The following is a 16095-nucleotide window of genomic DNA, read 5'->3' on the forward strand; positions in this document are numbered from 1 at the left end:
TACCATTTCACCTGTATACAAGTATATCTATATAGTAAATTCCCAGAGTGAGATTGCTGGATCAAAAAATATATGCATTTATACTTTTATACACATTGCCAAATTATCCTCTAGAATGGCTTTTCCAGTTCGCTCTTCCACCAGCAATACATGATAGAGCTTGTTTCTCGCAGCCTTGCCAATACATTATGTCATCTAAACCTTTGAGTCTGATAGGTGAAAAATAGTATTTGAGAGAAGTTTGATTTACTTATTTCTCTTACTGTGAGTGAGCTTGAGTATTTTTCAAGTGTTTAAGAGCTATGTGCATTTCCAGTTTTCTTAATCCCACTCTCCCATTTCCTAATTTACAAAATAAGTAAAAGCTGTTTCTAACTTGTAGAGTTAAAGCAAAGCTCTTAGAAAGGTTTAACACAGTGCTTGGCAATAGGAAGCATTCAAGAAGTGGTAGCTGCTATTATTATTGCTGTTGTTACTACTACTACTATTATTATTTTTCTGAGTTCTCTTGAGGAGTTTGGAGTAATTTCAGATTGTTTTGGAAAAGAAAACCTGAATGAAATCCAATACATGCATTACCATGAAAGCTGTCAACTCATGACATTTCACCCCATGCATCTAGGACCCTATGGAAAATGTCTTGAATCTGCATAGTAGTAAGAACCCCTCAAACTCACTTGTCCATGTTGGCTGGTATTATAGGTGCATAGTCCCAAATGACTTCCTCTGCAGCAATGAAGTATTCCCATCTCTTAATGTGCCGCCTCTGGTCTCGAGTTAGTTTCTTAGGATTCCTGGTTTTCTTTGCACAGTTTTTAATGTCTATGTAAACCTGCATCCCAGCTGAGTTAGGACATAAAGACAATGAAAGAATCTGAGAGAAGAAATTAAGGCTGATAAAATGTACATCTTTTAAATAAATTTGTGGAAGTTTTCAATAATAACAGTGAAAGTAATGCTCATGCAACTTTTGAACATTTTGGTTTGAAGCTCTTTTAATACAGGGCAGAAGGAGCAAGAATAAAAAAGCGAGGGAAAGAGAGGATGGGTTAGAGGAAAAACTTGGAAAGCTATCCTTTGTTTCTTACCGGGGAGGAAAATTTCTTGAAATTTCCAGATCCTTAAAACCTTATGACTTAGGTCATGTCGATTTCTCATATTTCCTATAACCTCTTCCTTTTATTTGTAAAATGAAGATATTACTAGTGTGTACTGTATGAAATTGTTCTTAAAAATTAAATAAGATAATACAAAAAGCACTTAACCTCAATAATGTTAGTTTTGCTGTTGTTTCATTAGTATTTGGGGCTCTATCTTCCAGGGATATTGTGACAATTTCATTACTTCAAATATAATTTTGACTGCTTAGTGTGAACAAAAAATGAAATGATCCCATAAAGTATCTCTTTTTTATATTTCTTGCTTTTATACACATTATTTTGGTAACACAATGATTTCCTATAGTGATATTTACTTATATTTACAGGAACCCTCCTCCTAACTGTTTTAAAGCAACAATGTGTAATAGACCGTTAGTTATTTTGTTTACCTGATACCATATAACAACCTAGGCTGATTTTTTCCCCCACTAGAATTCACTGATGTCCTTTAAAGCTCACTCCTCAGTTGGTTAGATACTATGTTTTTTCTATTCAACACACATCCACTGAGTTCCTCTTTGGGCCAGGCTCTGTGCTCATCTTGTTATGAAAGACAACTTTTTCATGTTAAAACTTTTACACTTTCGGTAACTTGGTGCTTCTATAAATTTACAGAAGTTTGAGCAGTTCCAATACCTAGTTCTTTTCCTTTAGCTGCATATTAAATAGCCCAAGAAAGAATATCTCTATGTATGTTTTTGTTTCCTTCCTCCTTTCTCCTTTCAAGGAAGTAGAGACCTCTTCGGCTTTTGCATCATTTTAAAAAATCTTTGTCAATTTCTCTACTTCCTCCATCCCCAACTAACGAGCTATAAGTCTAAGAGCAAAGTATCTAAATTCTGCTCTCAAGGACTAAGGAATGTATGTCTGGAGTGTGGATGGCTTGCAGAAGCAAAGGAAAATGAGGGAGTTAGTGCCTAGGAAGAAAGGATCCTACATTTGTAAGCAAGACTGTTGGAAGAATTTCTTGCCTTGAAAATGTTTTGGGATGAGCGAAGATATGACCCACTTTCCCTCTAGGCTCACGGTCATGTTTGCAGTTGTGGACGTAGCACTGACGAGAGTGATGGCTGAGATCTTATGATGGTTCTGCTCCAGGACCTGGCCGTTGAAATGAATGGAGAACAGTTCTGGCCCAGAGCTCATACCAATCAGATGCCAACTGATGTGGTCATGGGCACAAACTGTTATATCTGAGGGAGAGAGAGAGAGATGGGGGCCAAAACAGGCAGTCAGCAGTCTGTGATAAAAAATTCACTCACCAGATACGTATTGAGCACCTGCTTTGCATCAGGCATTGTGCAAGGTTCCGGGGGGTATAGACACTCCCATTTTTGTTCCTGCCCTAGAAAAGCAGACATCTGAGTGGTGGGCAAACAAGCAGTCACAACTCATTGCAATAAGTGGTACTATAGAGCCCAGAGATGGAGGACATTAGTTTAGAAACACAGGGATTGCTAAGGCCAAGGAGAGAAGAAAGTAGGTGACCAACCATCCTGGTTTACTGAGGACTGAGGGGTTTCCCAGGAGGCAGGATTTTCAGTATTAGAATTGAGAAAGTCCTGGGCAAGCCTGAGTAGTTGGTCACTCTAATACCAATCGGGGCTTAGCTGGAGGGAGTTGCCAGAGCCTCCAATAGGGCTGAGTTTAAGGGCCTAAACCTCTAATCCTAAAAGGGCTTGATCCTAACAGGAAGAAGATGTGAAGATGCTTTAAGGACTTTATACTGTTTCTTTACCCGCTGGTTGATTGTTTTAATGACAAGGCAGTGAGTTACTGTGTGGGTTATAGGATCTCCTTAAAATGCAGTGGACAAATCCTCAGTATACTGGGTCACTGGGAGCGTTTCATGGATGGAGTAATGAGAACTGAGTACAAAAGCGGTTTGGCTCCTTCTTGCTCCCACAGTGACTCAGAAAATGCTGGCTTGCTCTATAGGAGATTCCAAACTCTGGCTTCTATCCTTGGCTTGGGTTTTAAATTTCAGATCTATAATCACTCGATACTAGATCTTGGGGCCATGAATCAGTCCCTTACCCAAAGAGGGGCTAAGGGCTTGTCTTTTTTAGACCACTGTAACAAGACCAATTCCTAGTATCACAGGTGAGAACAAGAAGCTGGAAGATAGGAGGCTTTGGTGGAAGAATTTATCTGCCTCCAATCAATGCTTATATTGGGTTGAGCATTTCATACATCTGTATTAGCGTTTATCATATTTATTCAATTTATACTGCCCCATAAGGCAGTTTTACAAGCATTAACTTTTCTCAGTTTCTACTACCAGCTACTTTCTACCCCAGCTACTCTGTCTATTTCAACTATAAATTCATAAATTCTATGCCCTGATAGAGTTATCAATTTTTATGTTTTCATGTGGGTTATTTTGGCTTCTCCTTCTCTATATTTAGACAGATGATTTACTTTGCCAGGACACAGATACAATTTCTCTTTTGACCACTCCTCTCTAAGGCCCGTAGTATTAGACATGCTATGTTATCTGTAAAATAATTCTTAAACACCCTCTGCACCAGGATAGATGATTAACCCATTTTTTTACGAAAGCACATTGAGACAACTAACTGCTAAAAGCCACACTAAGGTAGAGAAGTGAGCAAGGTGTGAACTCAGATATGCTAACTCAGTTAACTAAGTTTTTAAACTCTGAATCAAAACCCAGGGTCATCTTAGTATATTTGTAATGACCCGGGTGGGAAGATAGAATCAAATGAAATGGAATACAATTTAAAAGCAATGTCCAGACCTCAACTCTTGACAAGTTTTATTTTTAGTAAGAGAAGCCATTTGTGATTTTCAGATATAGAGAACAGCCTCTATATAGAGCCTCTATATAGAGAAACTTAGTGTTTTGAAGCATAGTTTATTTAGTAAAGTAATATTTTCATTTTTCCCATTTTTCCCCCACAGGATCTTTGGTTCTAGGTCATTTCTATCAGAGAGAATTAGAAGTGGTTTAGGTGGGGATCAGTTATTTTTCTCTTAACAATTGTTATGATTTTGCTTTTTCACAAGAGTCTACATGTAAATGAAAAGAGAAAAACATTCCATATGCCATTGAATATTACTCATCCATCATCTTTTGAAATGCTAGTAGTATCTTTGTATGTTGGATATTTCTCCTAATCTCCTGTTCATCTTCACTGTAAGTGTCTTCATTGCATTCTTCCTGCTGACCCTTCCTGCTGAGGATTGGCCTTGAACTCTGTTTCGTAGGGCTTCCTCTCTGGAAGAAAACATGGTCACCATGCAGCAGGGACCACACAACTCACTGAAGGAGACTAAGCTGATATCCTGGATGTCTTCCTGGAGATGCAGGCCAAGGTGAAACCTGCTCAGAGCACTACATGTAATAAGACTGCACACTGCTTCTCTTGGGTAGCTTCTAATTTGTCTGTTGTACTTGCTAGTTAAAAAAAAAAAAAAGATTAAACCTTGAGAACCACTGAACCAGATTACATCACCTTTCAGATTAGGAGTTAAAAAATAGTGAGTATGGTCAACTACCTTAGTGCCTTTAGGAAAACAATGGGATCAATGCTTCAACTATTTTTGGATAGTACACAGCCCACGTGTTACCTGGCATTGTCCCATTCACATAGCCATTGACTGTGTACATTAGGGATGATGTCTGGTTCCAGCTTTTACTTTCATCAAACACAGCAAACATCAGTACATGTTGCTTGTCAAACATCTTCTGTATCCCATCCTCAGTTAGGGTGCCTGTGAAAAAAGACATACTTTTAATAGCATCCCAGATAGAAGGCTCTCATTAGCTATTCCTAGATAACAGAGTTTAAGATAAGCAGCCAATCATAATGATGTCAACTGTAAAATGTTCTTATAAAAATAGCATCTATCAAGTAATAATGATTGAAGGCTTATTAAAATCCTGGTGCCACCTTGTTTATTCTGGCACCTGATAGCCTTGAGGAATGGGGCTTTAAAAGTAAATTTGATCTGGCACAGAGAGAAAACATTTGGTGACTGTCAAGGCTTTAGTAAAAGTATCCATTTCTTCCAGTGTCAATAAGTCAATGCAGGGACTTCCCTGGTGGTGCAGTGATTAAGAATCCACCTGCTAATGCAGGGGACATGGGTTCGAGCCCTGGTCTGGGAAGATCCCACATGTCGTGGAGCAACTAAGCCCGTGCACTACAACTACTGAGCCTGCACTCTAGAGCCCGTGAGCCACAACTACTGAGTCCATGCGCCTAGAGCCCGTGCTCCACAGGAGAAACCACCACAATGAGAAGCCCGCGCACCGCAATGAAGACTAGCCCCCGCTCGCCGCCAACTAGAGAAAGCCTGTGCACAGCAACAAAGACCCAACGCAGCCAAAAATAAATAAATAAATAAATAAATTTATATTAAAAAAAATAATGCATAGGTACCGTAGCTCATTTGGTAAAAGCATCACACTCCAAGTTTAATATAGCCATCTTGTAATGGGACACTAGAGAATTGGTTGAGAGGGTCAAGATTAATCCACTCTCATGAGTAAAAAATGCACCTGATAGTAAAATGAAAGAAGAGACTTTTATAAGTTTAAAATTTTTTCGGTGTCATCACAGTATTTTCTCTATACCAGGCAATGAAAATATGTATTTGTATAGTGAATGAATGAATTAGGAATGTATGTAGGTATGGTATGCGTGTATGTATAGACAGATGGTTAATCCATCACATTATCTCCCACGGTGCAGTTTGTTGTGGTTGTTTGTTTTAATGAAAGATGGGATGAATTTGTTTGGGGTAAAATAAAAGTCCAAGCTTGCTCCTAAGAAGCCCAGCCAATGAAATTTCTTATAAAGTCAGTTGAGTGTGTTTGAAACCTACCAGTCAAAGTGTTCAGTTTGTTTACAAGAAAGGAACCTGGAGTTTTGTGTGTTTATAGACCAAATGACCAACCCAAACCTCAGATATATTACTCAAAGTTCTTTCCAAGTACTCTCAGCAGAGTACAGACTGCTGTATACTTTCAAAAAGACTTGGCCTTGAGGTAAATGTTACGGATCATATGGGCATGGCAGCAGAACATACTCTCAGACAGAGATTTACTTGGGAGAGACTCCCAGGACCGAGATGAAGGAGGGGTTGAAGAAACAGAGGAAGATTGCAAATCCTCAAATACCAAAGTCAAACGATGATCTGGTTTCTGCACCCTTCTCTGCTTGATTTACGAAAAGATACCAAGACACTCTCAAGCATCATTCCATTATAGTATCTTTACCAATCCAACACCTTTGCTGTTTTTATTTATTTTTTTACCTTTCTTACAAATAAGCAGAGGTCCAATCAGTCCAGAGTTGAAGTCGTGTACCAGATTTTCATAGGAGTAATAGATATGTGTGAGGCACGGAGGGTCATCGTGGGTGGGCCCACTGTCCTCACTGATATTCCACTCATAGGTGTATTCTTGGCCCGGAGCTACAGAATCATCCATCCTCTCCACAGGGAATGTGTGGTCAGGGTAAGAAGCACCTGGAGACGTAAAAGCCGTGAAAACATCTGGATAGTTTCTGAGAACAACTTTTTCATCACTCTCAAGTCTGGGGGAACATAAGTTCTCTATGAAGATATATATGCCTTTCTATAGAAAGCCGTCATTATTTGGAAAGATTCACATATATCCACTTGTATGTCTATGTAATTATAAAGGCTTTGATCCATGGTGATCTGAAGTGAACAAGAAATGTTACGAGTACATTATTTAAAGTTTAGCAAGTTAATTTTCCAAAGTATCTAAATAATTATTATTTAAATATAATCAGATAAGTGAATCACCTTTGATCAGAAAATCATCTCAGAATATGAAGATGGGTTATATCTTCTCTGTGATGCATGACAAGACATCTTTTTTTTAATTTTTATATTTTTTATTGAAGTACAGTTGATTTACAGTGTTGTGTTAGTTTCTGATATACAGCAGAGTGATTCAATTATATAGCTATATCTATATCTTCTTTTATATATTATTTTCCATTATCATTTATTACAGGATATTGAATATAGTTCCCTGTGCTATACAGTAGGAGCTTGTTGCTTATCTATTTTATTTATAGCAGTTTGTATCTGCTAATCCCAAACACCTAATTTATCCCTCTCCCATCCCCTTTTCCCTTTGGTAACCATAAGTTTGCATTCTATGTCTGTGATCTGTTTCTGTTTTGTAAATAAGTTCATTTGTATCATATTTCAAATTCCACATATAAGTGATATCATGTATTTGTCTTTCTCTGTCTGATTTACTTCACTTAGTATGATAATCTCTAGGTCCATCCATGTTGCTGCAAATGGCATTATTTCATTCTTTTTTATGGCTGAGTAGTATTCCATTGTATATATATACCACATCTTCTTTATCCATTCATCTGTCAATGGACATTTAGGTTGCTTCCATGTCTTGGCTATTGTAAATAGTGCTGGTATGAACCTTGGGGTATATGTATCTTTCCAGATTAGAGTTTTGTCCAGATATATGCCCAGGAGTGGGATTGCTGGATCATATGGCAACTCTATTTTCAGTTTTTTGAGGAACCTCCATTCTGTTTCCATAGTGGCTGCACCAATATATGTTCCCACCAACAGTGTAGGAGGGTTCCCTTTTCTCCACACCCTCTCCAGCATTTGTTATTTGTAGGCTTTTAAATAATGCCATTCTGACTGTTGTGAGGTGATATCTCATTGTAGTTTTGATTTGCATTTCTCTAATAATTAGCAATGTTGAGCATCTTTTCATGTGCCTATTGACCATCTTGTATGTCTTCTTTGGAATAGAAGTGTCTATTCAGGTCTTCTGTCCATTTTTTGATTGGGTTGTTTGGGTTTTTTTTGTTCTTGTTGTTGCCATTATTGAGTTGTATGAGCTGTTTGCACATTTTGGAGATTAAGTCCTTGTTGGCCACATCGTTTGCAAAAATTTTCTCCCAGTCTGTAGGTAAGATATCTTATATTTAATCGCCTGTTAGCATGGGTTTAAGTGGTTGTAAGTATACTCAGATCTGTTTATATATTGTTTTGCTCTGTATTTCATGTCTTCTTTCCAACTGATGCCACCCTTAGCCCTGTTTTATCAGTTTATCACACCTCCACCATCTGATTATCCCAACTCTTTCCCCAGAGTCTTAAAGTCTATCCTATATGCAGTCTAATTGTCCTTGTATAAAATATATCTACCGGGGCTTCCCTGGTGGCGCAGTGGTTGAGAATCTGCCTGCCAATGCAGGGGACACAGGTTCAAGCCCTGGTCTGGGAAGATCCCACATGCCACGGAGCAACTAGGCCCATGAGCCACAATTACTGAGCCTGCACGTCTGGAACCTGTGCTCCGCAGCAAGAGAGGCCGCTATAGTGAGAGGCCCGCACACCGCGATGAAGAGTGGCCCCACTTGTCACAACTAGAGAAGGCCCTCGCACAGAAATGAAGACCCAACACAGCCATAAATAAATAAATAAAAGACTTTCTCTCTATAAAAAAAAAATATATATATATATCTACCGTCTGAAGTTTACATGCCTTACTTTGGTCCTTTGTATACCCAAAGGCCCACTAGTAACACTTTCATGTGTATTCAACTTTCCCTACTGGTGAGAGACGGGGGAGGATATAGAAATGGTCTTCCTTATTGAAGAAAGGGAACTGTGATGCTGAAGAGTAAAAGCAGTGCAGAGGGTTGGGTGGGGCTTTCAACAACAAAGAGAAGATGTGGCCAGAGATGGAGCAAGTGAGGTCAGGAAGGGCAGAGGTCATTGTCATAGATAGCAAGTGGGAAGGGCAGTTTCTTCTGAGGCATTCCTCATTTAATTAGGTGAAAGTTTCACATCACTGGCTGGTGCCAGAATTTCTCTTTAGGATACAGTTATCTTTGTTTAGTACAACAGTCAATAAATTTCTTGAGGTGGAAGGTAAGACCATCAGACTGTAGATGTGGGTAGAAAATAAGGATCAGAAAAAAGGGCTAAAATGTTTTACATAATGGAGTAAAGGGCCAGTGGAAACTACTCTTACTGAAGTGACTGTAGTTTTTGAAAACAAATGGTTAGTTTCTTTTCTTCCCTTTCCTCCTCCCTGTTCCTTTTCTTCTCCTCTTTATTCCTCCCCACTGCTTTCTCTCTCTCTCTCTCACTCGGTCCCCCTTCCTTTCATCATCTTTATTAAGGTATAAGTTACAAACAATACAATTCACCAATTTTAAGTACAATTTTGCTGAATTTTGACAAATAAGTACAGTTCTATAGCTACCATCACTATTGAGGTACAGAAGATTTCCATCACTCCAAAAAGTTTCCATGTGCCATTTGTAGCCATACCTCCCCCTGCTCTCTGGACACATGCAACCGCTGATTTACTTTCTGTCACTATGTTTTACTTTCCTATATTGTCATATAAATGGAATGACACATCCATTGTGTTTGATTATAGTTAGTTAGTATGGTATACCTTCAATCCTTTACTTTTTATCTTTAACGTGGATTTCTTGAGTTCAGCATAAAGTTGGGTGTTGCTTTTTATTCAATCTTAAAATCTCTTAGTTGTCGTGTTCTTCCCATTTGCTTTTAATGTAATTATTGATATGGTTGGGTTTAAATCTACCATTCTGCTATAGTTTTCTATTTGTCCATCTGGCTTTTATTCATTATTTTCTTTTCTTTCCTACTTTCTTTTGGATTAATTGAGGTTTTTGTTGTTTTTTTTTTTAATTTTTGGCTGTGTTGGGTCTCCGTTGCTGTGTGCGGGCTTTCTCTAGTTGTGGCGAGCGGGGTCCACTCTTCATCGCGGTGCGCGGGCCTCTTACTGTCGCGGCCTCTCTTGTTGCCGAGCACAGGCTCCAGACGCGCAGGCTCAGTAGTTGTGGCTCACGGGCCCAGTTGCTCTGCAGCATGTGTGATCTTCCCAGACCAGGGCTCGAACCTGTGTCCCCTGCATTGGCAGGCAGATTCTCAACCACTGCGCCACCAGGGAAGCCCAGTATATTTTATGTTTCCTTTTTATCTCCACTATTGGTTTATTAGCTTTGCTTTGTTTTATTGGCAATGCTCTTCAGCTTACAAAATACAACTTTAACTTATCATAGTCTACCTTCAAATAATCTTATACCATTTTACTTATATTATAAGAAACTTGCAATAGTATATTTCCATCTTCCCCCTCCCAGCCTTTGTGCTATGGTTGTCATCCATTTCACTTCTACATATATAATATACCCCAAAATAAACTGTCGTTATTTTTTGCTTTCCAGTTTAGATAATCAGTTATCTTTTTAAGAGATTAAAAATGAAGAAAAATTTTCTCCATACTTACCCATTTCTGGAATTTTTATCCCTTCTTGTGGCCCCAAATATCTCTCTGATATAATCTTTTTCTGCCTAAAGTACTTCTTTTAACATTTTTTTTCCTGGTCTGCTAATGAGAAATTGTTCCTGCTTTGTATGTCTAAAACAGTCTTTATTTTGCCTTCATTTTAAAAGAATATTTTTCCTTGGTATAGAATGTCAAGTGGACAGATTGTCTCCATCCCCCCACACCCAGTACTTTAAAGATGTCCCTAACTATCTTCTGGCTCGCGTTGTTTCTAATGATATCTGCTATCATTCTATGTTTTTTCCTCTGTGACTTTTTTTTAAATTAATTAATTAATTAAATTTATTTTTTGGCTGCATTGGGTCTTCATTGCTGCACGTAGGCTTTCTCTAGTTGCGATGAGCAGGGGCTACTCTTCGTTGCAGTGTGCGGGCTTCTCATTGCAGTGGCGCCTCTTGTTGAGGAGCACAGGCTCTAGGTGCACAGGCTCAGTAGTTGTGGCTCACGGGCTGTAGAGCACAGGCTCAGTAGTTGTGGCACACGGGCTTAGCTGCTCCACGGCATGTGAGATCTTCCCAGACCTGGGCTCGAACCCGTGTCCCCTGCATTGGCAGGTGGATTCTTAACCACTGCGTCACCAGGGAAGCCCCCTCTCTGTGACTTATTTCCTCTGACTGTTTTCAACATTTTCTCTTCATCACTGGTTTTCAGCAATTTGATTATGATGTGCCTTGGTGTGGTTTTATTCATGTTTCTTCTTCTTGGTTTTGTTAAGCCTCCTGACTTTGTAGGTTTATAGTTTTCATCACAGTTTGAAAGTTTTCAGCCACTATTTCTTTGAATATTTTTTTCTGTCCCTTCCTTTTCTAGGATTCTAATTACAGTTTACCCTTGAACAACATGGTTTAAACTGTGCAGGTACACTTATACATGGCTTTTTTTAAACAAATATGTACTACACCATCCATGGTTGGTAGAATCTGCAGATGCAGAACCACAGATATAGAGGACAGACTAAAGTTACACGTGGATTTTCAACTGTGTGAAGGGTTGGTGCCCCAGTCCCCACATTGTTTAAGGGTTAACTGTACACATATGTCAGATTACTTGATATTGTCCCATAGTTCACTGAAGCTCTGTTCATTTTGTTCAGTCATTTTTATTTGCATGTTTTTATTTTGGATAGTTTCTATCGTTATGTATTAATGTTCTCTAATATTTCTTCTCCAGTGTCTAATGTGCTGTTAATCTCATCCAGTGTACTTACCATTTCAGCTATTGTATTTATCTATAGAGGTTCCATTTATGTTTTTTTTTTTTTTAACATTCCATCTCTCTCCTCATCATGCTCATACTCTTCTCTACCTTCTAGAACATATGGAGAATATGTATAAGGGCTATCTTAATGTCTTTGCTTGCTACTACTATCATTTCTTTTTTAAAATTTAAATTTTATTTTAATATAGTTGATTCACAATGTTGTGTTAGTTTCAGGTGTGCAGCAGAGTGATTCAGTTATACATATACATATATTCATTCTTTTTTAGATTCTTTTCTCATATAGGTTATTCCAGAATATTGAGTAGAGTTCCCTGTGCTATACAATAGGTCCTTGTTGGTAATCTATCTTATATATAGTAGAGTGTGTATGTTCTTTTTCTGGATCTGTTTTTATTGATTGATTTTTTCCTTGATTAAGGGTAATGATTCTCCTGATTTTTTGAACACATTAATTTTTATTAACATTGTGAGTTTTACATGTTGGTTTTGGGATTTTGTTTCATTCTTGTAACAAGTATTGGATTTTATGCTGACACATAGTTCAGATGCTTGGAATCAATTTTATACTTTCAAGTCTTATTTTTAAAGCTTTATCATCTCCTGAGTGGCCTATAGTCTAGACTAATTTTGTCCAACTTCTGTTCCTTCTGGTGATTCTACCCAGTACCCATTTATTAAGAGGTCTTTCCACTTTTGATGGTGGGAACATACACTATTCCTGACCCTGTGTGTGGTCTAGGGGTTGTTCTGTCTGTTTCTTTTTGGTGGTATTTACCTTACCATTAACACTTTCCTCACATACATGTGCATATTAGTACTTAGTTGAAGACTTGACAGGACCTCTCACTGGATTCGCAAGAGCTCTTTCTCTGTGGCTGTACCATTCTCTCTAGGACTCTGCCCTACAAATCACAGGTTCTAGACACTATGGCCTACCCAAAGTCTAAACTCTATTTCTTCAACTCAAAGAGACTGCTGGGCTCTGTTTGGGTTCACCCTCATTGTGCTGTGCCCTGGAAACTCTTTCCAGGCAGAGGGCTCACCTCATTTGTTGTTATTCCCTCATGGATCATTCTCTTGCATTGTCTATTGTTCAGTGTCTGAAAACTGTTTCATGTTATTTTGTCTGCCTGTCTAATTGTTAAGCAAAAGGGTAAATATGGTCCCTCATGTCCAAAAGCCAGACTCTGAGATGTTGAATTTCTATAAGAAATAGTTTATGTTGTAGCAGTGTCAGCTACCCTTGTCTAATTGCACATCATCAGGAAAATCTATTCCACTCAGAAACACTCATGTGAATATGCATGGCATCAGCATACATTTGGGCTCTTCAGATGGGAGTGGGAAACAAGGCATATGCATCCATCAGCAATGGGGCATTTAGGCACTGCAGCAACATGCATTGCTGTACCACATGAGGTTCTGAGTATGGAAGTCATAAGGTAGAAGATTTGAATAGGTACGTCTAGATTCACTGACATGTTCTCCATAGGACACCATTCTATGTATGGAAGAGAATACAACCAAACTTGAAGTAATATTGTAGTCATGATTTCATTTGCTTTAGAGATAGGAAACAAAGATGGACTTTAATACCCTCAGAAGCTGCCAATTTATTGTAGATGATTAAGCTTAGAGCATAGGGGAAAAAAAAGACTAGTTATGGGTGGACCATAAAGTCTTTACTGAAGACAGGAGACTGAATCAGGTTACTATTAGGTCAACACAAATCCAACTGTGTCAGCTCATTCCATCAAACTTTTGTCTTACCCACAGGATAAAGACTAAGTTTGTTACTATGGCAGCTGAAGTTATTCATGAGTTTGCCCAGTCTACCTATCCAGTATCATCTCCATTTGTATCTCTATGCCATGCATATTTTGTACTCCACAGCAATTTACTATGTCTAAAATATATTCCAAGTTTGCACTCTTCTCTGTATCTCTATAGGCATCAATCTAGGACAAGCCTAGACTCCAGAATTAGCCTGTTAACTGGTCACTGGGATTCTGGCATAAGAGGACCCTCATAATCTATTTCCCAGCCTGTAGACAGAATGATCCCTTAAAACCCCATATCTTACTTTGCCATGTTCCTGCTTAAAATCCTGACAATGGCCTCTTATTTCTCAAAATCCTTAACATCGACCACAGGTCCATTTATGATCTACCCCTACTTCTCTCTGCATTCTCAACATGTGCGACTTTTCCCCTTGTTTACTATGTATCAGTCACACTTGGGTCTCCTTTTAGTTTCCCAGAAATGCCAAGTTACATCCTAGCTCAGGGTCTTTGTAGATATTATTCCCTCTGCCTAGAGTGTTCTTCCTCTTTTTCTTCCTTTGGATAAATGTGTGCTCATCCTTCAGATGTCAAGTGTAAGCTTACTTCTTCCCTGATCTATGATTCTGCTGTTTTTTTTTTTCTTTTACAGCACTCACCACAATTTATAATTAAGTATTGATATGTGTGAGATTATATGATTAATTTTATTTCTTCCTACTAGATAATAATTATTTGTACCATGCACATTTCTGTCACTAGAATATGAGCGACTCAAAGACAGGTGCTGGATTGTATTTGTCTTAGTATCTCTGGTGCCTTTCACAGTACCTAGCATGGAGAAGGTGCTCAATGAATGTTTATCGAACTCTTAAGATTTAAGGTCCTATGGTCTAGAAGCAAGGTCATAAAGTCTAAACTCATGTGTATGTTTGTTAGAATTGCATGGTATTAAAACATATTAAATGCCAACATTAACAATATGGAGATATTATATAAGAATCTGGTTGCTGGTTTCTCTTAAAGAATAACAACAACAACAAATAAAAACCTGGAGATCTGGTGACACTGGATCAAATTCCTGCATAGAATTTGGCTGGATCTGAGTCCTGGATGCCCCCTTCAGATAGGACACTAGCTATCTGATCACCAGTCCCTACTGGACTAAGTTTTTCATTGAATTACCCTCCTGGCTGCTGTAGGCATCTAAGTTTGTGACCCTTGTGCTAGTGAAAAGCTTAACACGGGACTCTGTTGTATCTTTTTTTTCCCCAAAAAAGATATCCTTTTGACACTGATAACCAATATTTAATAGGCTGAACTTTCACTCCATTGATAAAAGGATTTGAGTGTTAAAATTATCAGGAGCTGAGAAATGTTAAAAGCTGAAATAACTTCCTGTGAATAATAATATTATTCCAGTCTAAGTCAAAAAGAAAAAAGAGTTTATGAGGAAGAGTCTTTGCTAATAAACACAATGAATTATCTCTGGAAAGTTGCAAAATAGCTTTGGTAGCAAAGCACAAACAGGACTGATAAGGAGATCTGCCCTCTCAGGTTAAACCTTGACTGTTGACTGGAATTCAAATGGCAAGTTGTTGACTAAAGCTATGTTGAATCAAGCATGATGACCCTTATTCAATGCTTCATGCTTTGTGATCTCATGAAGTTAAAAAATGATGTTTCTGGACGTAATACTTCCACTGTTCCAACTGTGATTCTACTATAGGAAATTCCTATGGTAGCAAATGGCATTCATAAGCTCTCAAAAGGACAAAATGTGATATTCTTTGTAGGGTGAGAGAGAACTTTTGAAGTTCTTCCTCTTTCTCTGGATAAACATATCCTATAGGTCAGTTTACTCATTCTCTGATCTCTGATATATATCATATAATTTCACAAATATTTAATTGAAAATTGTAATGATACTATAATTAAAATATTTGTGAAATTATATGATTAATGATACTTTTCCTGCTAGACTGTGGGAGAAAGTACATGAGTTTGCAGGCAAGAATTGAAATTTCTTGGTTGTACTACTTGCTAACTGTATGAATTTGGGAAAATTTCTTAACCTCCCTTTCAGCCTCAGTTTTCTCATTCATAACTTAAGATAATATAATCATTTCTTAGCAATAATATTATCATTTTGATGGGTTCTGAGGACTGAAAACTATATGTAAAATGTCTGGCACCTAACCAATGCTATGGCAACCTGTGCTAATATACTTTAGTATTTTGGCTATTTCCTTTCCAAGCCATTTTTAAATTAACATAACCTCTTTCATTTATGAAGAAATGAACTTCATACTTCTGATATGATTTATCTTGTGTTCTTAATTTCTCTTAATACACGTGAGAAAGACTGAATCTATTCTAAAGGGAGTAAGAACTGGTAGTAAGATGAGGTAACTGCTCACAATCACCGACAAAATTAATACGTTTCAGAGCAGGTGGAAAATAACACATGGTCTCTACTTTCCAATCTGGTCCTCAGTCCCTCAGTTTAGTTCAGTAATGATTGTCATCATCATCATCTATGTTCCAGGCTCTG

The 16095-nt window shown here is 38.0% G+C and overlaps 1 protein-coding gene across 1 annotated transcript in view; it reads right to left on the reverse strand.

The window, feature by feature from the left end:
• F5 (coagulation factor V) overlaps nucleotides 1-16095 on the reverse strand; it is a 90462-nt gene that overhangs the window by 51610 nt on the left and 22757 nt on the right. The window contains 4 exon segments of the mRNA XM_036843773.1: nucleotides 678-843; nucleotides 2132-2353; nucleotides 4755-4898; nucleotides 6447-6659. Coding sequence (XP_036699668.1) covers nucleotides 678-843; nucleotides 2132-2353; nucleotides 4755-4898; nucleotides 6447-6659 — 745 coding nt within the window.

This window comes from Balaenoptera musculus, chromosome 1, assembly GCF_009873245.2.
Source record: "Balaenoptera musculus isolate JJ_BM4_2016_0621 chromosome 1, mBalMus1.pri.v3, whole genome shotgun sequence".
In the NCBI taxonomy this organism is placed as follows: Eukaryota; Metazoa; Chordata; class Mammalia; order Artiodactyla; family Balaenopteridae; genus Balaenoptera; species Balaenoptera musculus.